This window comes from Bison bison, unplaced genomic scaffold, assembly GCF_000754665.1.
Source record: "Bison bison bison isolate TAMUID 2011002044 unplaced genomic scaffold, Bison_UMD1.0 scf7180017864191, whole genome shotgun sequence".
Classification (NCBI taxonomy): domain Eukaryota; kingdom Metazoa; phylum Chordata; class Mammalia; order Artiodactyla; family Bovidae; genus Bison; species Bison bison.
Window position 1 is genome coordinate 859,040 of NW_011494763.1, and position 20,966 is coordinate 880,005.

Below are 20,966 nucleotides of genomic sequence, written 5' to 3' on the forward strand. Positions count from 1 at the left end.
TCAGTGGATTTAACAAATAATGATTTTTTGAAATATGTGAACTTATGGAAAATTTGCATAACTCAGTGGACCAGTGTTTTTCAAATCGAGGAAATGATATTATAAAGTCACGCATGGGTTAAAGATGCAGTCAAAGGAGACAGACCAATGAATTTTAATGTAGCAGAGTAGGAACGTTTATTGATACAATTTTAGATTCCTCATTGCAACTAATCTTTTAAGCAACAACCTCTGCTTACTGAAGGATAGAGGTTGTCTTGAGGAAAAGCAGCTATGAGGTTGAATCACAAGCTGCTCTAGTCACTTTTCTCTTAAAACAGTTCTGGAGTAATGTCCTAGCATGAGATTGCCCATGAGCTCAGAAGCCATGCAGACGCCCTTCCCTGCTGTAGCTCAGATATTTGTTTGGGAAGGGATTTTCTTCAACCAAAACAGCATGTTGGAGCAGATTGAATACAGAAGCAGATATGGGAATCCAGCTGTCTTCTGTTAAGACAGATATTTAAAGAACTGGCAAAAATGTAAAACAGTACCCTTCATTAATTTTTTAAAAAAGGAAAATAGTTTTTTAAAAATAAAATGTGTTATATTAACATTTTATAATAACATTACATGTTATTAATATGTGACAGACTTGCTGCTGTTGTTTTTTAAATAAATGTTTTAAAACTTTCTCAGTTTTAAATTTCTAATATGAAAAATATCAGTAGCTACACCCTATATAAACTCAAGGGGCCCTAAGACCCTTTCAGCTTATGAGTGGTATCATGTTTTCTGTGAACATTCTGCCCGCTCTTTGTGCTGGTTGACTGCTATGTGAGTAATTAATGTCTCAGTCTGGACCTACGTTCAGATTCTTAGTGGTTGCAGTGGCTAACTTAGGGCTTCTTTTTTTTTTTTAATTTTTTAAAATTTTATTTTATTTTATTTTTAAACTTTACAATATTGTATTAGTTTTGCCAAATATCGAAATGAATCCGCCACAGGTATACCTGCGTTCCCCATCCTGAACCCTCCTCCCTCCTCCCTCCCCTACCCTCCCTCTGGGTTTTCCCAGTGCACCAGCCCCACGCATCCAGTACCGTGCATCGAACCTGGACTGGCGACTCGTTTCATACATGATATTATACATGTTTCAATGCTATTCTCCCAAATCTCCCCACCCTCTCCCTCTCCCACAGAGTCCATAAGACTGATCTATACATCGGTGTCTCTTTTGCTGTCTCGTACACAGGGTTATTGTTACCATCTTTCTAAATTCCATATATATGTGTTAGTATACTGTATTGGTGTTTTTCTTTCTGGCTTACTTCACTCTGTATAATAGGTTCCAGTTTTATCCATCTCATTAGAACTGATTCAAATGTATTCTTTTTAATGGCTGAGTAATACTCCATTGTGTATATGTACCATAGCTTTCTTATCCATTCATCTGCTGATGGACATCTAGGTTGCTTCCATGTCCTGGCTATTTTCTTTTGCTCAGTTTTTTCTCTGCATGAATGCATCAGGTTTTTCAATGTTAGAATGTCTCTTGCTGTCTTTCTTCTCCATCCACACTACTACCAACCCAGTCAGAAGTTCTTATCACTTTATTCCTAAATTACTTCAGTAACCCAGTTTCTAATACATTTTTCAAACTTGAATGTTGAATGCAACTGTTGGGTTGACTTTAGTTTTATTTATATGCTCCCTAAAAATGTACAGATATAAACATCTTATGGTATAACCAAAGCAAATTGACAGATTAAATACAGACAGTCCAATCAGCAACACATAGTTAATGATGGCTGTTTTGTTAACATGAATAGCCAATCTATTTCTTTAATTTGGCTTAATACTAACAAAGAGAGCATGTATGTGTTATAAAATGCTGTTAACTTTCAGTCTTTGTTGAGGATAATTGACCTAGTGGTTAACCTGAGCTGTGACACCTAGCAATCCTTGAATGCCAGCTTTAATGCCAGTTGGAAATTCTGTAAAGCTGTGTTGATCACTGGAGCATTGTGGAGTTACTGTAACCTGCTTTGGATAGATACTGAATCAGGTATTTTTGGAGTCTTTACTAGACTCCAAATATTAAATATTAAATTAAATATTAGTGCATATTTTGAGTGGGTTGGTGGGAACAATACAAGTTGGTGAGCTCTCTGTGTCCTGTGGGCTTGCACCCCTCACAGGGTGCTGAGAGCCTCCAGCAGGTTCCTTTGTTTGCTCACCCTAACAGACCTGGCTCACCTTACTTTCCTATTTGGTTGTTGTTTTTTTTCCACAGCCCTCAATACCATCTTACATACTAAACATTTTTCTTTGTTTTTGATTTGTTTCCATCCCAATAGACTAAGTTCTGTAAGGTCATAGATTTTTGTCTGTTATTTATTTCTGAGCCTTCCGTTCCTACAAGGGTACCTAGAATGTGCTAGATGTTCAGTAAATATTGAATGACTCGGTGAGTGTGTATTAGCACTTTTCTATTAAAACCCCAAACTCAGATGCTCTTTTCTGTGATCGGTGTTTACTGCTGTCTCCCAGCTGGGTCAGAACACAACTAGTTGTACACAACACCTGAATTGTATAGAACTGTTTGATTTCTTTGGTCAGTATGTGTATAATCAGTGGAACAATTACTTTCCTTGGTTCAGAGTCTGTATTTTTATTAATATAACCTATAATATAGCCTATAGCCTGTATTATCTTTTTAAGTAGACATCATCTTATAAGCTCATATGGAGATTCCCCCCACCCTTATATTACTCAAGTGATGTCTGAGTTTTTAAATAGTAGAATTAGATGTGGGAATTTCCCCCTCAAATTCCATCTGTGTATATTTTTTGTTTTTTCCTATTTAACATTTTACATAGCATTTTAATTTGTAATATATTTCTGTTTTGTTTATCACTTTAAGAAGTAGGTGCCTGCTTTTAAAATGAAAGCCTTTAGGTTGTTGTGTAACTTAATTTTCTTCTTTAAAAAAGAAACTTTATTTTGGAATAATTTTAGATTTCTGTAATCATGGTATATTTGTCAAAAATTAAGAAACCGTTATTACATTACTGTTAACTAACCTGGAGACTCTCTCTGGATATCCCCAGGTTTCCTACTTAGTTCTTACTCTGCTACAGGACACCAGGTTGCATTCGGCTGTCTCCTTAGTCTCTTCCGATCAGTGACAGTTTCTCAGTCTTTCTCTGTTATCATAACCTTACTTGTCGGTCCTGTGTTTGGTGGAAATATCCTTCAGTTTGGGTTGATACATTTTTAAGCAACAACTGAAGTGACAGGTTGTGAGGTTTGAGGGGAAGATACGAGTTGTATGTGGCAGGTGTCATGGGGTGCAAGCAGAGAGTGAGCTAATAACCCTGACGGGGGTGTTGCTGGTTTCTGCATTGGATCCCGCCCACTGCGATTTTGGAATTGCGTGTAAGGAAGACTTGCCCCTCCGCCCCCATTTACTTATTTATGCTTTCACTTCCTTCTCTCAGACTCATGGATACTTGTTAGTTTGGTTGTAATACTGTTGTGATTTTGTTTGCTGCTAAAACCCCTGCAGCTCTGGCCCCTGGGAGTCCTTCGGTCTGGTTCCTGCCTTTCCTCCTCAGAGCATTCCCTTCCTTTCTGCTGCAGGCTTTCCTCCTGGTTTCCTGGTCCCAGCCCCCCAACGGCCATCTCCTCGGAGCCCAACTTCTTGTGCCGGCGAATGGGATTCAGGGGAAGAAGACGTGGGGTCCTGTGGCTGGGCTCTGCGGCCTGGGAAAGGCCTGGCCCGCCGGCTCACCCGGGGATGCTCTGCTTCTTTCTGAGTTTCCGCGGCCGTCCCTGATTCTGGTCCGTCTCCGCCTCTTCCTTGTTTGGCCCTGGCTCCCCAGGAGAAAACTGAGCTAGAGGACAGTGCTTCTGCCCAGTTCTTTTCGTCCTCAGCCTCCTTCTGTCCGGTCGAAACACAGATTTCCACAGTTTCCTAGGTGGGCTCCTTTAGCCTACCTGTTTCCGTGGGCTTATCTCCTGAGGTTTCAATTCTCTTGGATTCGCTGTGTGGTCTGCATTCCTTCCTGAGATCCCTGGAATCCTGTTCTGTTCTTATTTACTTGCCTACAGCCTCCCATGTGAGAAAGTGACTTTTCACACCCATCTGTCATCTTGACTTTTTCTCTGGGTGTCCTGTCCTCCTCTCCCTCACCTGCGGGTGATGGTGGCGGGACCTCCCTGGTGCCGCACCTGCTCTGATGGGCGCTGGGCGGTGCCTGACCTGAGCGGGCTTCTCAGGACAGCTCTGTGACCTGGACGCTCCTCAGGGTGTGAGGACAGGGAGGCACCAAGAGATGTGGGAACCTGGCCAGGTTCTCACACATCTCATTCTGGGAGAACTGGGTCCAGCCCAGGGAGACTGGCTTTGCAGGCTGTGCGCGCACCTCTGTTTAAGTTGTGGGTGGAATGTGGAGAGTATGCTGCCCACGTCGGTGCCCTGTGCCCATAACCAGCGCTGTTACTCACCGGGGCACCCTTCTGCGCAGCTGGGGCGGGGGTGACATGTAGTGGTGTCTGCTCGTTTTCATGAACCCACCGAATTGGGGCCCAGGCAGCAGCCCCACGCGCGTGCCTCCCTATACGCCTTGCTCCCAGTCTCCTTCTCGTAGGGGTGTTTTCTGTGAAGCTCCTCAGGCGTAAGACCTACTTTCCTTTGGTAAATTTTTATGTCTTACCAAAAGTTAACATCTATAAGTCTCTCTAGTTCTCCTAATCCTAACCTACAAAATCTTATTTACCATTAATTTACTTTTGAGTTTATTGAAACAGTGGTTTTTAACTTAAAAAGATAAATAAAATTGGTAAGTGAGATTTTGAGCTGCCCTCAAAAGTGTTTTAAATATAAAAGCACTATTGAAGATTGGTGATTTTTCCAACTTGGCAGTTTTCTTCAGGGGAGGACTTTGAGAGCATTGCAGTCGTAGTACTTAAATGTTGTTGAGTTTGGATTTCACCTTCCTCAGTCGGGTCTTCAGTTAGGAGTCAACGTTAAGGCAATTAGTTGAGAAGGATAAGTAGTACACGTAATTTATAATTTTCTTTAGACAAGTAGAAGCACAGCTCAGGTGAGTGGATGGCAAATGACTTGATGCGGCAAATCCTTTAGGAATGAGAAATAAAGGGCATCACGGGCACTGAAAATGCCTAGGGAACCTGTTTTCTTTCTTTTTTTTTAATTCCTCAGTCATCCTCAGCTGAGTAAGGAGGAGCAGGAATGTCACCTTAGGTAATAAAGGCCCCTCACAAGTGGCCGAGGGCTGGACCTGATAGACAGGAATGAGAGTCCTGGGCTGTGTGGCCCAATCACGGCAGGTGGAGGTGTGTGTGGGTGTCTAAACCGGAGGCAGGGGCGGAGTAGGTCTGCTCCTGGGGCTGCTGCTTATGGACCCTGAGGACATGGGGCCGGAACCTGTTTTCTGTTCATTCATCACAGTCCTAAGAATATACCTCAGGTCCCTTCTGTGTCTCCTGTGGCAGAAAGCCTAATCCAAAACAATTGAGGTTTGGTTGATTCATAAAATAGACTCTGAACTATGTGTAATCTTACTTTAATCTATATATTTGTAGTCCTGACAGGCTGTACGACATTGTATTAAGGTGTGGATGGTCCCTTGCCATACCCTGGTTTGTCTTTTGAATTAAAGCATATAACTGTTGTTTCGGTTTCATTGTATATAGGTGGACTTGAGCTATATCTGCTTTGAATAAGAGAAGCTATTTTATTTTCTGGGATAAAAATGATATTTCGTGTCATTTCATCTGTGAGACTAAACAGATCTTTTGAGTGAGACATTTAAAAACTGAATTTCTCACACATCCCCATCCATTTAGGAGCAAGTCATTTTAATGAAAGTTCCTTTCTGCCGATCCACGAGTACTCCGAGCGCTATCTTAGTTCTCACTGGGCTGAGATGTGGTGGGAAGGAGTCAGAAGGACTCATTTGTCTGCTTTCAGGGCGGGAAGGGGCTGGGGGAGCTCGAATTTGAAGGCTTGAAGGCTTCTGCCTGCTGGGCCTAGAGGTGGGTGGGCCTGCGGGGTTGGGTGTCTGCAGCCAGCTAGCTGTGGGGGGCGCTGGTACCCGGTTTGTTGTTTGGATGAGGTCTCTCAGGCAGGAGCAGCTTCCTTAAGGGAATCCTGGAGGCTCCGGGTTTTATGCTCAGGGTCTGTTCATTTGTTGTAGGGCAGGTGGACCCCAGGGCCCTGACCGCCCCTGAGACTGGCCTCCCCCCAGGGTTCTCATGATGGGGTGTCTCCCCCTCCCTTCCTGTGCTCAGCACGGCAGTCCGCCTTCCTTTCATTCCTAGTGGCACAGCGGCTCGTGATCAGCACATGTTAGTAGACCTGCGTTTTGGTTTTATTGTTTGTTTGTTTTATCAAATCTGTTTGTCGGGCACCCAGCCAGGCCCTGGGGTTTTACAAAGGAGAAAAACTGTTCTTGAGATTGAGGAACCTCCAGTGGGGGTGAAGTGGGGTGATGAACATGAAAATGTGATTTTAATGTGTTGTCAATGCTGAGGGAGGGAGCTTGTTTTATGTAAAACATCCTTCTAATGGTACCTTAAGTTTTGTTAGTTTTTTCATGGATCTGCCTGTTTATCCCTATACTTTTGTTATCCTAATTCAGAGGTCATGAACCTTATATTTGGATAATTTCCCCTAAATGAATCATGATTTTCTTTTCCTGTCTATTGTGCATATTTACCAGATCATTCTATGGCTTAGAAGCCTTCATTTTCATTATTTGGGAGATCTTTGTGAAATTTATAAACGTGGAAACATATCCACACATGCTCTCTTACGAGAGGTTGGTTCCAGATCAGCTTTGAAGTTTCCTGTTGTTGATTGTGAGACTTGGTAGTTTAGTTACAGCTTTGGTTCGGTCCCAACAGACTTTTCTAGAGGTGTTCTTACTAATGGTAGAAACATCTGGAAGATATTCCAGGGTTGAAAACATGAAGTGCTAACTATCGATACCTTTGCACCACGACAGAAAAAATGCACTTTAAAAACCATAGTGATAGCCGTGTTGGACATCAGAGAGGACAAGAGCCATGCTCCCGGAGCAGATTCATCGTACTCGGCACCACCACCGCCTCCGGGGACTAAGAATTTGTGGAGGCGGCAGTGGTGATGAGTTTATGAGCTAATGAAGCGGTGATAATCCCTTTTTACCTGATATTTCCCCCTTTTGGGTAGGCCTCTGAAGTGCTAAATATCTGAAAATAATTTGCATAGAATCACCTGAGCCCATCCGTTACCTAACGACAGATATGAAAGCAAAAAATTGCCACAGAGTCACCTTTTAAATAGAGCTCGAGTTTCTCCCAGACTCGGGGGCCCTTTGGCCCGGCCTCACCTTCTTCCTGACTTCTTCTGGGGTTCTCCATTTCTGCCAAGCTGGGGTCGGCTGTGGCCATTAGTCTCCTCAGCTCCCAGGACTGTTCCACTCAACACCCCAGGCAAGGGCGCACTTTGAACCTTTTCCAGGACTCAGACTATCTCTGATCTCATTCAGCCGTCTTTATCTGCAGTTCTGAAGTCTCTCCATTCTTCTCATTCCCTCAGTTCTTGTAGTTGGGCTCTTCACGGGTTTGGGGTGCGCTTTGTCTGCAGCGTCTGCTGGCACTCTGCCGCCGCGGGCTCCTGCTCTGAGCGCCTGCTCTCTGTGCCTCTTGAAATCGCCTCAGCTGTTAAGGTTGAGCTGTCACTTTTCTGCCCTCCTTCTGTCCCTCCTTACTTGACTCCCCTACCCTCAACCCCAGTACTTTTGCGTGTTTATCTCATATTGTAAAGTCTGTTCTTTCAGGCCTTCTTAGGTAGGCTATAAGCTCCACACGGCAGGTTCTGTGTTCCATTCATCTTTGTATGTTCATCGCCCAATTCTTACTAGTCATTTATCACTTGCTCTCTTTGCTCCTCTTTCAGCTTGAATCATCATCCACCATTGGCTTTGTCTTTCGTGGCTTGGCGGTGGAGTATTCCTACAGAAAGTTCCCCTGACCTCTGGGCTCCTTTCTTTCTCTGATTCCTCTCCTTAGGCATTTTTCTCTGTGCCTGAGGGCTGTATGTAAATGGGTACCTGAAACCCTGGTCGGTTACTCCGGCCAGAAAGCCGCCTTCTGCAGATGGAAATCCTTTCCTTGCTCTCCTCCCCGGTGTGCTTGTACAGGCTGCATCTCCCACCTGGCCACACTTCCGCTGTCCAGTCTCAGCTGGCCTCACCTTTGCGTTTTGGTCTCCTGCAGCCCCTTCTGTCACTGCTGCCACCAGCTGGCCCCTCCAGAGTGGACATCTTCCTTCCCCTTGACTGAAAACCCTCCATGACTTTCCACTGTGTTTAGAGAAAGTAAAGCCCAGATCCACAGCGCGGCCCCTTTGCACCATCCGACAGAGGACTATCCTTCTGATATTTTCAAGATACAAGTGCAAATTTAGCACTTGAGAAAATGTTCTAGAAGAGGACACTTGTTAGACTCTGTAGTGTGAATTGGACACCTGGTAGACCGCAGGCTGAGCCCATGTTTCACATAACTGGCTTCCAGGGCCTCTGGGTCCCTGCCTTCTCTGGGAGGTCCCGTGGAAGGAAAGGTGGCCACAGGTAAAAACACAGACTTGCATCACCGTGTTGAAGGTGAGAAGCATGGTTGAAAGTGCATGTAGAGGAAATACTTTAATTTGTACCTGTATCATGTATTGTTCTATATATTTTCTACCTTTGATGCTGTATGTAGATTTTACTTCTGTTTTGGATTTCTCTTTTCCAGTCATTTATTTGTGCCTACATCAGCTAATTTAATGATGAAAAACTTAGAACATGTGTCTACATTTTTATTTCACTCCACAAGTGTGCATCTCATAGCTCCTTATTGTATATAATTAACTCCTGTAATGGGTCATGTTTTGGTAGAATGACTGCAGTTTAGGAGTGGAGTATCTTTGTAAATAAAAATGTCTTTGAAAAGTTATGTTAAATAAAAATTTATACCTGGAATGAAATGTTTTTGAGGACTTCACAACACAGAACAAATGAGCACCCTCCTCGCAAATAACCAAGAGTGTAATTATGTGTCATTTCTTTGGTTGGTGGTTAGTTTGCTGGGGGTTAAAACACAAGTGATCATATTCAGGCTGGTCAGATCAGCGATTTTAATATGAAACCATTGCTTTTAGAATAATCATGGGCCAGACTGGGAAGAAGTCTGAGAAGGGACCAGTGTGTTGGCGGAAGCGCGTAAAGTCAGAGTACATGCGCCTGCGGCAGCTCAAGAGATTCAGGCGCGCTGACGAAGTCAAGGTACCCTCTGCCTCCTGGGAGCACGCGGTGTACAGCCCCTCAAGTTAAGTTTTAGTTTGAAGGGGAAAATGGCCTTATTTACTGTAAGAGAAATGGAAACTTGAAAGTTGAGGTCCTTGGTCTGTCTTAACTAACATAAAAATTGTACCATGCACATAGTGAAATGATAAGTTGTTAGTCTAATTCGGCCTACTTGGCAGCCACCGTCTTTTCAATATAGCTTTGTGTACTGCGTGAGAAGACCCAGGATCCAAGCATAAAGGGGTGTCGCATGGTACTGTTTTCCTGTAGTCTTTGTAATTAAAGAAGATATGTACACAGTTAACAAAGGACAAAAATGATTTCTTATTCCCCTTCTACTGTCAGTAAAATAATAGATATTGTGTTTTTGTATTATTTGAATGTGGGAAGCCACATTTGAGTGTAAAATCATATGCTTTTGAAGGAATGTCCCTGGTACTTTTGAGAAATCATGCAATTTTAACTTTCATTAGAGATGTTACAAAATTTCTAACAATGAACAATTTCTTCTCTCCTCTCCTCCATTTTTTTTTAAAGAGTATGTTTAGTTCCAATCGTCAGAAAATTTTGGAAAGAACAGAAATCTTAAACCAAGAGTGGAAACAGCGAAGAATCCAGCCTGTGCATATCCTGACTTCTGTGAGCTCATTGCGCGGGACCAGGGAGGTTGGTGAACTCACGCGCTGTTCAGATTATCAGTGCATTTTGGTTTTTGCTGTTGCAGTGTTGGTTGGTTATTGAGAGAGAACCATTGACCTCGGATGTCCCTTGTTTTATTGCTGTTTCTCTTTAATGTGCAACTGCTAATGGCTTCTAGCTATTCCTATAACAGAGCTCTGGGGTTTAGAATTCTACTTTCACTGTTATTAGGTAGATTCCTAGACTTTTATAAGACTGTTCGTTAAAAAAGAACTTAAAATACTCTTAAATGTCCTCATCAGATCAAAAGTTAGAGCAGGGCTTCCTGACACATACTTTTTTCCTCCCCCTTCATATGAATTAGCCATGCTGGAAGAAGTGTTTCTTTTTCATGCATACTCATGGAGTTAACAAGCATTTTATTACACATTTTGTTTAAATTCTAAGGCTCACCGGGAATTTTAAAACTTGGGGTTGAGAGGTCAGAATTTCCTTTGTTAATAGCATTTTTTTGGATGAACGAAGTAGATCTTAATCCCTCCAAAAAATTACTGTTTTCCAAGGAAGGCAATAAATCTATTGTAGGTTTATAATGAAGTAACACATTAAATGTAGTAGTAGTAAGATGAAGAGAAAATGGCAGAAACTTACACAGAATGAACCAATCAATAGGATTTTGGTTAAGGTGTTTCAACTTAAGCACCAGTTTTATACAGGAAGACATGACATATCCTACGAAATGCTGCATGAATGGGCATGGAAGCAGAAAGAGGGAAGAAAGTGAGTTGAAATTTAAATTACACCACGAAGTAGATGATTGTTGACCTGCATGTCTAAACATGGGATGCGTCTAAACAATGGAATGAATTTGTTCTAAAGTGATGTTTTCAACGAGTAGACATTTTTTATATGGTATTATAACAACTAAGCACTAATTTGCTGTCATATGAGGCCTATTGAGGTTGTGTGACGGGCTGGCTTCAAGGACTGGTCAGTGCTACAGATACGGTCCTAGAAGTGGTTTCAATGATGATGTTCATGGTCTTGATGGTGAAAAATGGCTTGGGCTGATTCTTAGTTATTTATACATTTTGTCAAGTGATAACTCTTTAAGCTCTGATTTGCAGTTGTATTAAATGTATTATATGAAAAAAAGTATTAACACCTTCCAGTCACATGGAACAGGTCAGGACCTACACATTGAGGTAAATGACTTATTAATATGTACTTATTAATGTACATACATGAATAAAATGTACTAATTAATATTTCATCACTAAAGGTGAAAGGGATTCCTTTCTGTGCTGGTTAGAACATTCTCAAAAGGGATCAGGATGCAGCTTCTCACTGGTTCTTTTGCAAGTTTTGTGTGGTGATGTTCTGTAAGTTTTGAAGTGAAGGAAAAAGAAACCTGTGTTTTTTTTTCCCCCAGAGAGAAAAATCTTAGAAATTTGGAGAAATAAAGTAGGAAACACATAGAACACGTTTTTACCACCCATTACAAATCTCAAAATGCTGCCGAAAGCCCAGCCTGCCTTTATAATAAAAGTCGCAGCAGTGGTGATTTCTGGCAGGGCGCTAGGTCTGTTGTGATGTGATCATTGTGATGGCTGTGTTACCCCCTTTTCCATTCCCGGGTGAGGAAACGTAGCTTAGAGGGCTTAAAGTCAGTTTCCTTGCTCTAATGATCTGATGTGGGCCTGAAAGAGTACACTTTGCTCAGACACATTAAGAAATTATTGAAGTTCGTTATTTATGTACAACTGGAATTGCTCATGATAGAATTTTTGGTGTTAAATTTAAGAGTACAGTTTATTCAAATGAATAATTACTAATTGAATTTTGCTTTTAATTTTGTCAGTAGAGATAAAAGTCATTGAATGTAAAGATACCTAACTTTTTATTGAGCTTATGGGACAAATGGTAAGAAGAAATTAGTATTTTGATAAAAACAAGTGGTTTGTAAACTTAGTACTCCATGCAGGTTGAGAAGAAGCATTTTCACAAAATAGGAAGGAAAAGGAGGAAAGAAACCCCTAGCCTCAGGGTTCAGGGTTTGTTGCCTAGAGCTCTGACCTGGTCAAGCTTGTTTTTGAGCCTCTCTTGACAGCTGATTCTGATTCAAATGATTCATCTTTTATTCCTCCTAGCCTCCCACCCCCTTTAAAACCATCATCACTGACTTTTGGAAGCTGAAGATTTCTATAGTTTGTGATAAGCTTTTTGGTGTTACCATAGTAAATGATAGAATTTTAGGGCTGGAAAGGACTTTAGTGATTTCTGTCTGGTCTCCTTACTTCTCAGATAAGATTATATCCCTGTTTAGTTTTTCTTCAGTTTGAGCATTTCCAAAATCCATTTCTTTTTTACGCTTTGAAAGTTGGAGTCAACTAGGTCAGAAGCAGGAAGAATAGATAAGTAAGCCTATTTTGCAAAGAGTTTCTTTGCAGTAGGCTTGTAGGCTTGACAGAATTTGGGACTGCACTGTTGACCCAGACACCTGAAAAGTCTGTTTCTTTGAACGTTTGTTAAGTGCTGTTGTGCCACTGCTTTAATTAAGTCCTTATCTTTATAAACTCATCCTTTATAAAAGGGCTGTCTTCGGTTTAAATCCTTGGAGCATGATGATGATTCACTGGCAGTTTTCAGTCATTCACTCAAATACTTTATTCCCTTCCGTACTTGTAGAAGGTAGGTGATACGCTCGGTTTTAAAATGACCAATTTTATCTAGGTTATTTTAGTAAAGAAAATCTGACAAGTTTACTTTCTGATCTGATGAAGTGACTTGGGTTCAAGGAGTCCTGCAGTTGACCTGCAGCCACATCTTTAGTCTGCTGTTTGCTTCACGCGTACTTCCAGGAGACTCGCGGGACTTCGTTTTTGGTGTTGAAGGTACAAAACCTAAACTGTTGCCCATGGGATTTTAGTGCAGATATGTCTGTTTTTTCTTTTAGAAAATACTTCTGACTTCTTGAAGATAGTGACTATAATATATATACTTTACATTTATTTCCTTTGCTCTTCAGTTTATCTTTTTTTAAGGAGTGCTCAGCTTAAAAATGTTATTAAATGATACTTACAGGCCAAGGGATATACACCATATTGCCTTAACATGTGGCTGTTTATCAAAAACTTATTTCTTGGTAACATCATTACTTTGTTTTATCAATAAGTAAAGAACTTTATCTCTGCAAGCCTGTAGTCAGTGGCCATGCTCTGTAGTGTGTCTGTTTTTCCAGTTTTAATGAAGAAGCTGGTTGAGTTACTCTTGTAGTTCTTACTAATGTATTTCTTTTTGTACATTTTCTGTTTCTTGCTAAAAACCACAAGGCGCTTTTCCTCTTCATTGATTGTTCATAACAAGATTTTTTTTACTTGTACATATTGTGAATGAAAGGCTTTCTCAAATGATGTCTGTCTTCTGGGCATCTGGCATGATTGGTGTAGTAGTTTTAAAATATCCTGCCAATATGCATTTTTAGATTTCCAGGAGAATATAATGTTCTTCTAAGAATTCTGTGTCTTGTTTACTAATGAAAGGCGTGAGAAATGTGGGGCTTCTTCAGAATGTTTAACATACAAGCAGCATCAGAAGGCCCCCGGTTCTCACATTCATGGAATTGAAAGTCTTCTGGACTTGTCAGTACATACAGGTTTGCTCTTCCCAGTGATAGCTTAGAATTTTAAGTTCATCACCTATCATTTGATATTCACAAATGATTTTTTTTTGGTAGGGGGAAGCTTCTGTTTAATGCAGGACATGTGAATTCTTTCATGAGTTTGCAATTTGGGCTTGTTTTTTATTGAAGGGGAAGAAAAAACTTGTTTACCTGTAAACACTTGACCTCATCATTTATTGACATGGTCATGTCCTTTTGTCAGTTAATTGTTAATAGAAATTACTGTATACAAAGAAAAATAACATGCTGGTGTACCCAGTATGTACTCTTTACTCCTCACTCCAGCACAGTAACGTGCTTTCTTTCCTTTGCGAATTTCAGGATTAGAGGGCCAGTGTGTCCTGCTCAGCATTTGAGCAAGTGTGGCAAGGAGCTGGGCCCTTTTTCTCATGTCTTAGAGGTGAGGGGTGCTCCCAAGTGAGTGTCTTGACACTCAGCTTGAGTATATCCATCCTTTCTTGGTTCCTCAAGGAACTGGTTTCTCATTGCTTTCTGCTGCTCTCTGTCTCTTTTAACCCTTTGTTGGTTGAATCTTGTATTAACTCTGCCAGTCCTTCCTGCCCATGTAACTTTTTCAAATCATGGCAGCCTTCGCTTTCTTTCTGGTTTTCTTTCAGTGGAAATAGATGGAACATTACTTCAGTAACCATAAGGAGGTGTTACTTTTTTTTTTGAAAGGAAGCTAATATAAGCATTTTATGCTTTTCCAAGAAGACCATTTAAAAAAAAGAAAGATCACTTATGTTGTTTGAGTTTCTATTTTATTATTGTATATTAAAGATATATCATACACTTACGTTTGAGTTCATATTTTAAACTTAAGATGATATATCTTAACTTTAAAAAGTGAACTTTTCAGAAATATCAAATGTTTACTTTGTAATCTTAAATAAACTAGCAGAAGTTGTGTTTAATTTGCTGTTTTTCTCTAAGAACACTGTGTATACAGTTTGTGTTTTAAAAAACTGTTAAATTGACCATTACAAAGATCAAAGTCTCTTCTCAAAATGCAAAACCAAATTTTGATAGCTATCTTAAAAACAAACAGAATGAACCAAAGCCCAAAGAAAGGCTTGTCTAGTCTACAGTGTTGAAAATTGTTTATTGCTCTGAAGAAATAACATTTTTTAGGCCTAGAACTTCTGTCACAGTTTAGCTTGATATTATGGATTGACTTAAATCCACTGCTTGGTTCTGTTTTATTTTCTCTTACTAGATTTCATAAAAGTATATAACTTGAGTACCTTTTTGGGAGGGTGGGTAGATTTCGTGAGCTACCTTGGCAACTAATGAGGTACTTTCACACCAGCTGATGCGAATATCTGTGTGTTGTGTTAGTTGCTCAGTTGTGTCTGACTCTTGGTGACCCCATGGACTGTAGCCTATCAGATTTCTGTCCATGGAATTCTCCAGGCAAGAATACTGGAATGGGTTGTCATTCCTTTCTCCAGGATATCTTGCTGACCCAGGGATCGAACCTGGGTCTCTTGCACTGCAAGCAGATTCTCTGCCATCTGAGCCACGGGGAAGCCCTTTATGAATATCTGTGGGTTAATGAAATTTTGTAAAAATCTTTTTCTTAATTAGAAGGTTATTATAAAATATTAACTGTAAAAATTCAAGTAACACAGAAATATATGAAACAGGAGACAAAGGACCCTGTAATTCAACCCTTGTGATTTTGGTTCTTTCAGATTTCTTTTTCTGTAACATGTTAGTAATAATAATGATGATGAATTTTATTTAAAAAAAAAATTATTCCCAGATAAAACATGTCTGCCACTTGGATTCAATGCAAGTGCTTGGTCCTGTGGCTTTGCCACAACTGATTGCCCTGTTAATAACTGATGAACACTTAGGTTTTTATTTTTTTCTTTTGCAGTTAGCATTTCTGTGAGTATTCTTCATACACATCTTTTGAGTAAATTTGTAGGAAAAGTTTCTAGAAACAGCATACTAGGTCAAGAGGATATGCGTCTATAACATTTTAATAGATGTTAACAAATTGACTCCCAAAAGTTTTTTGTTTATACTTTTCACCAACTGATAATAGTGTCTATTTCTCTGTTCTCCCAAAATGTTAATCTTTGTCAGTGTGATAGGTAAAACGCTATTGCAATTTGCTTGCCTTCCTTTTTTCAGCAAAACTGAAAAAATCTGTTGTTTGTTTGTGTTTCTTTTATGAGTTGGCTATTATCAGGGCTCAGATCCTTTAAAATTGGGTTGAACTTTTTCTTCTGATTTTTAAGGACTTTTTGCATATTATAAATACTAGGTTTTAACCATCTGTTCTGCAGATTTTTTTCTCCCCATTTTGATGTTACTTCTGATATATTTTGGTTGTACAGAAGTTTTAAATGTATATGTAGTTAAATTAGATTTTCTTCTTTTGATTTTTGTGTTTCTTTAAGGCTCACAAAGCCTTTCTCCACTTCAAGATTATAAATTACCCATCTTTCCTTCTAGTTCTGTTTTCATTTTTATGTTTTAACATCATTTACCCTATTAGGAATTTCCTGTCGTAGTGAGTGGGGAGATTTCGTTTTCGATTTTTTTCTATTTAGCTTTGTTGTCGTTTTAGCATCATTCACTAAATGATGAATCTGAGCAACTGGGGAGAGGCATGCCTCTGTTTTGCAAAGATCAGCATCAGCACCTGAGCCCAGAGCTCGCTCTTCTCTTGAGACCGAGGTCCTGGGACTGTCCTGTCTCCACTTCAGCCCCTTCTGCCCTGTGGCCTTCAGCCCCATGTCCACTCGTGGGAGCCAGGCTTCACAGTGGCTGTGCTGATGGAAACCACGGCTTTATTCTTTGCTCTGCTGCTTAGTTTTTCTTTTCTTTTTTTTTCAATGATAGAAGTGATCTTATTTACCTCTCATAGGATCCTTACTGAATTAAGTACTTGAGTTTGCCTCTCACGGACAAGCAGGACTCTGGTTACCTGCCTTACACGCTGTGTTGGGTGTTTTTGTGGTCCTTCCAACTTTTGTCCTGGGACTATTAATTCTGCTTCTGATCTGTAGGATTTTAGCCGAACTGCAGATTAAGAGGGGACGATTTACCCTTACATACCCTTCAGATTCAGACCAGAGTTGGGTTTTTAACAGTTACTCTACTAATTAGATTTATAGATCTGTGATCTCCTCACTCAAGAGCTCAGATGCAGGGAGGAGCTTTAAGGTCCCAGTATCCTGACATTGCCCTTCACGTGTTACCTGTTCTCTGTGAAATGCCCCCGTGTCCTGCCCAGAAGATGCTTGTAGGATGATGACATCTTTCTGTTCTCAAGTGAGCTCAGAGCAGGAGCCTGGGCGTAGCTTCTCCTCTAGCCCAGGTGGTTCTGCAGCACACATATTCAGCACCAGAACAGGAAATAATCTGCAGTCTGGTCTGAACCACTCTTGTATTCCTTAGCTCCCATGACCTTGATTAGCTGCTTTTATTAACTGTAAAGGTCTTTGTGTCAAGATCTCATCAGGATGTTTGATTTCTGACCTCCCTTCCCTCCTCTAGCCACCCTTCTCCTAATCCTTCTAACCCCTGTTAGGAGCTCACTTCTGCTGTGAGCTTTTCTTGACCCAAACTTGATACTTAACCTCATTCCAGTTTTCTCTTCAGTACTTCCTTCACATGAAAGCAGTCTGAAATTAAGTTATGTACACTATCATTTTCACCAGAGGGCTAGCTAATTTAAAACTTGGTGTATCATCTTGTCTCTGCTGAAATCTTGAGGAATATGAGTAGTTTCAGAAATCACCCTCAGCTTTTCCCTGAAGTTGGGTGGCAGCCGATACTTTCTTTCCTACACTTTAGATGTAAGACGGTCCTTATTGTTTTTACTCGGAAAAGCTAAAGGATATTAGACAATATCAACAGTTCATTGTGTCTCTGGCTTGAATTGAGTGGACTAACCAGGATCCAAGAATATTTTTAACTTGGCTAACTGGGTGTATTTTTTTCCCCTTACTATATGGAAGCTGGACTTAACCCTCCTAATGTAAAGACTGTTGAGAGTCCGGACGGCTGTGGCCATGCCCTTTGGGATGTCCCACTGTAAGAGGGGGAGTCATACCTGCCTCCTAGGGTAGTGGTGAATTTTAAAGAAATTAACTTTGGTAAAGTCTCTAGCACAGTGCTCAGCACGTAGTAGGGTGTGTTAATTTCTTTCCCTTCCCTGCAGGCCACTCACCTGCTCTTCCCTCTACGATTTTCCATAACACAGTTTTTACTTGGAACCAGCCTTCTGCCAAGAGTCTCAGTTTGGTTGTGTACTCCTACAACTACTATTTTTGGCTTGACTTCCCTCTCCAGCTCCCAGTGGTCCAGCCACACAGTCGCCTATTGTACCAGCTGGTTGATGTAAGTCTATCCATCCTCAGAGGAACCTGGTCACTTACCAGTAAGCTGTGTTTCTCTGAAAATGTAGCATCCTTGATAACTCATGTAGTCGTTTTCTTTCTTTACCACCATTGATGGATTACCTGCAACAGCTTCCTTTTGTGATCCTCAAGTTGGACCTAGAATTAGAGAATTTCATTGGTTGATGTATAGGTCTCCTAGTGAGGTCTTGAGCCCAAGGCTTTGATCAGGTAAAAGGCTGTGGAGACCCAGGAGGTCAAAGTCCTATTCAGTCCTCTGAGTGATATGAGACTTGATAATGTAAACTGTCAAGGATGATACATTTTCAAAGAAAAAAAGTTACTGGTAAGTAACTGGACTTTTTGAGTAATTTTCCTGTAAGTCAATGAATAAGAATTCCCAAACTTGTTTTACCAGCAAATGCTTTTGCATTTGAATATTATTTCATAAACGAAAGGGATATGGTTTTTAGTTAATAGTTAAAGAATGGGATAGAGTTTCTAGAGATAATGCATAGATAACGAGGTGGGTATAGACCTTCAATTTGTTGCTTAGGTGTTCTCGCAGCTTTAAAAGAAATGGAAGTCAAAGTCTCCATCGGGGAAAAGTCAGCAAATGCAGTCGGTTCATTCTGGGAACATTTTTTGAGTGCCTACTCTTTTTTGAGACACTGTGCTGAGTATTGTTGCGAGACAGACGTAGCACCACGCTCTGCCGCAGCCACTTTTGCCCTCAGAGAGCTTATTTCCAGCCCCTTGGTAACACTTAGGACTGAGAATTGAGTTCTAGGTGATAGGGGTGTGGCAGGTGTGGGGTGGGAGACAGTGCTGCAGCCTTTGCCATCTTATTTCTGTGCTTCTCTTAAGTTCTTTCTGTTCACGGAGATGTGCCCTTGTTCAGTGGACTTGGCATGTTCAGGACATTGGAGCAGACCGGCGGGGCGGAGCTTGCGCCCCGCCCCCGTCTGGTAGTTGAGTAGGACACGCAGCTCTCTCTCCTCCTCTGAGTGTGACCTTGGGTTTGTCAGAGTTGGAGAGGCAGCCGCTTTCCCTTGTCCCCCAGGCTTTAAAGGGGACCAGTCTTCAGAATTAAAGTCACTGAATTAATTTGCCTCCACCATGTGTAAAACAAAACTCAAAAACTCCAATTTGTTTAGCAAGGAATGAAATTGTTTTGAACTTAAAACCGCTGGATAGTGTATATCACTTTATTCTGTAGTTACAGCCACTCCTTGCCCCACTGTTAGCTGGTTAAGTAACTTAAGAAGAAGGAGTGAAGATGTGGTAGGAAGAGGGGAAGAGGAGGATGTGGGGGAGAAGACGCTCGGCATATAGCACCTCGTGCACGAGCATCTGGGAAGGGCTGGAGCGCACGGATGAGGCTCCCGGGTGTAGCAGTCAGACTGAGGCTTCCATCCTGGCTTGGCAGTTGACGGTCTTTCTGACCAGGCAAGTTATTTAACTTCTTTGAACCTCAGTCTCCTCCTCATCGTGCAATCGCGATGCTAAAGGCTAAGATGAGGAGTGGTTACGATGATGCATATGAAGCACTTAGCACAGTGCCTGCAACATAGTACGTGCTCAATAAATGTTAACTGCTCTTATTATTGGATGGATGCATGAGGAATTGTATCAGAGGCCAAGGGAGGACCCGGGGAAAGATTGCGGGTTCTGGAGCTTAGTCAACTGTTCACACTGTCTTACTTACTCGAGCCATGAGCTCTCTAGTGTTACCTTTGATCTTTGCCCTTTTGGAAAGCAAATTAATGGGTTAACAACTGTCACAGTTTTTTCCTAACTGCTCTATCTTTAAACCTTCCCTTCCACTGAGGAAGGAACTGTTTTTGTGCCGGGTGACTGTGACTATCGGAAGATTGTCCCCTGGCCTGAGGACATGCTGAGGGCCAGGTGGGCCTGGAGGCCAAAGACTTCCACTCTGGTTTCACCAAATCTAGCCCTGCTATTTTTAAATCTTCTTAGATGAAAATGAAACATATAATAATCATGTGTGTCGTATAGATATGACTTTTTTGGTTTCATTTTACTACTTCAATTCTACTTCTTTTTGCTCTGTTTTCATGGATTATTTGTCAAGGGCATTTTTGAGATGGCTCCGGAGACCTCACCATTGGGTATCGGAGCTCCTTAAGAGAAGCTGGATTCCTAGACAGGGTGAAGTGCTGTGGTCTTTGGCCACAGATCTCTACCGTATTTCATCAAGTCAAAGATGCAAACTTCTAAACATTTTAACATCTGAAACTGGCATGCATCTTAGAGTCACTATGATAAAGTATTGTGGTACAGTTTAATTGGCAACATTATTTTCTTAACGATGCAGAAGGTAATGGTGTGCTTTAAAATTCATGTCATCATAAATTGGATGAAATACGGTATAATATTTCAGGGGAATATATGTACTTAATTGGTATTAGAGATGTGGTATCCTGACAGTGTGTGTTTTGGGTAAGAAGAGGGGCTCCAGAGTCAGACTTACTGGGCTTAAATTCTAGCCCTGACTCGTGTATGACTTCGGGCCAGTTATGTATCCTTTCTCTCAGTTTTCTCACCTGTAAAATGGGCACTAAGGATAGTCCCCATCTTACAGCGCTGTGATGAGGACTGAATACGAAATATGTGTTTAAAATAGTGCCTAGCACATAGAAAGTGCTTAATTACATTAGCTATTATTAATAATTTAGGGATTACACTTCTGCAGAATTGATTTGAATCCATTTTGTTGTGATTGAAACTCACATCTACTACCTTTAATATTTGTGTATCATCTGATAATATCAGCAGACACTTGGCTTTTTAAAAAGGGAAGGTAAAGATAAAGGTGAACCTAACAAGTTTCTAAATTCTTATTTAGTAAGACTTATGTTATTTCATGTGGTTGAGATGTAAACAAAATTAAGCAGTGAGGTAGGAAATTTATGGTGAAAGCAA

General features: G+C 41.0%; 1 protein-coding gene across 4 annotated transcripts in view; it reads left to right on the forward strand.

Moving 5' to 3' along the window:
• Window positions 1-20,966, forward strand: part of EZH2 (enhancer of zeste 2 polycomb repressive complex 2 subunit) — a 46,006-nt gene that overhangs the window by 3,553 nt on the left and 21,487 nt on the right. For all 4 annotated transcript variants that reach the window (XM_010843871.1, XM_010843874.1, XM_010843872.1 and 1 more), the window contains exons 2-3: window positions 9,197-9,320; window positions 9,879-10,007. In XM_010843871.1, the coding sequence (XP_010842173.1) occupies window positions 9,197-9,320; window positions 9,879-10,007 (253 nt within the window). The remainder of the gene's footprint in view (window positions 1-9,196; window positions 9,321-9,878; window positions 10,008-20,966) is intronic.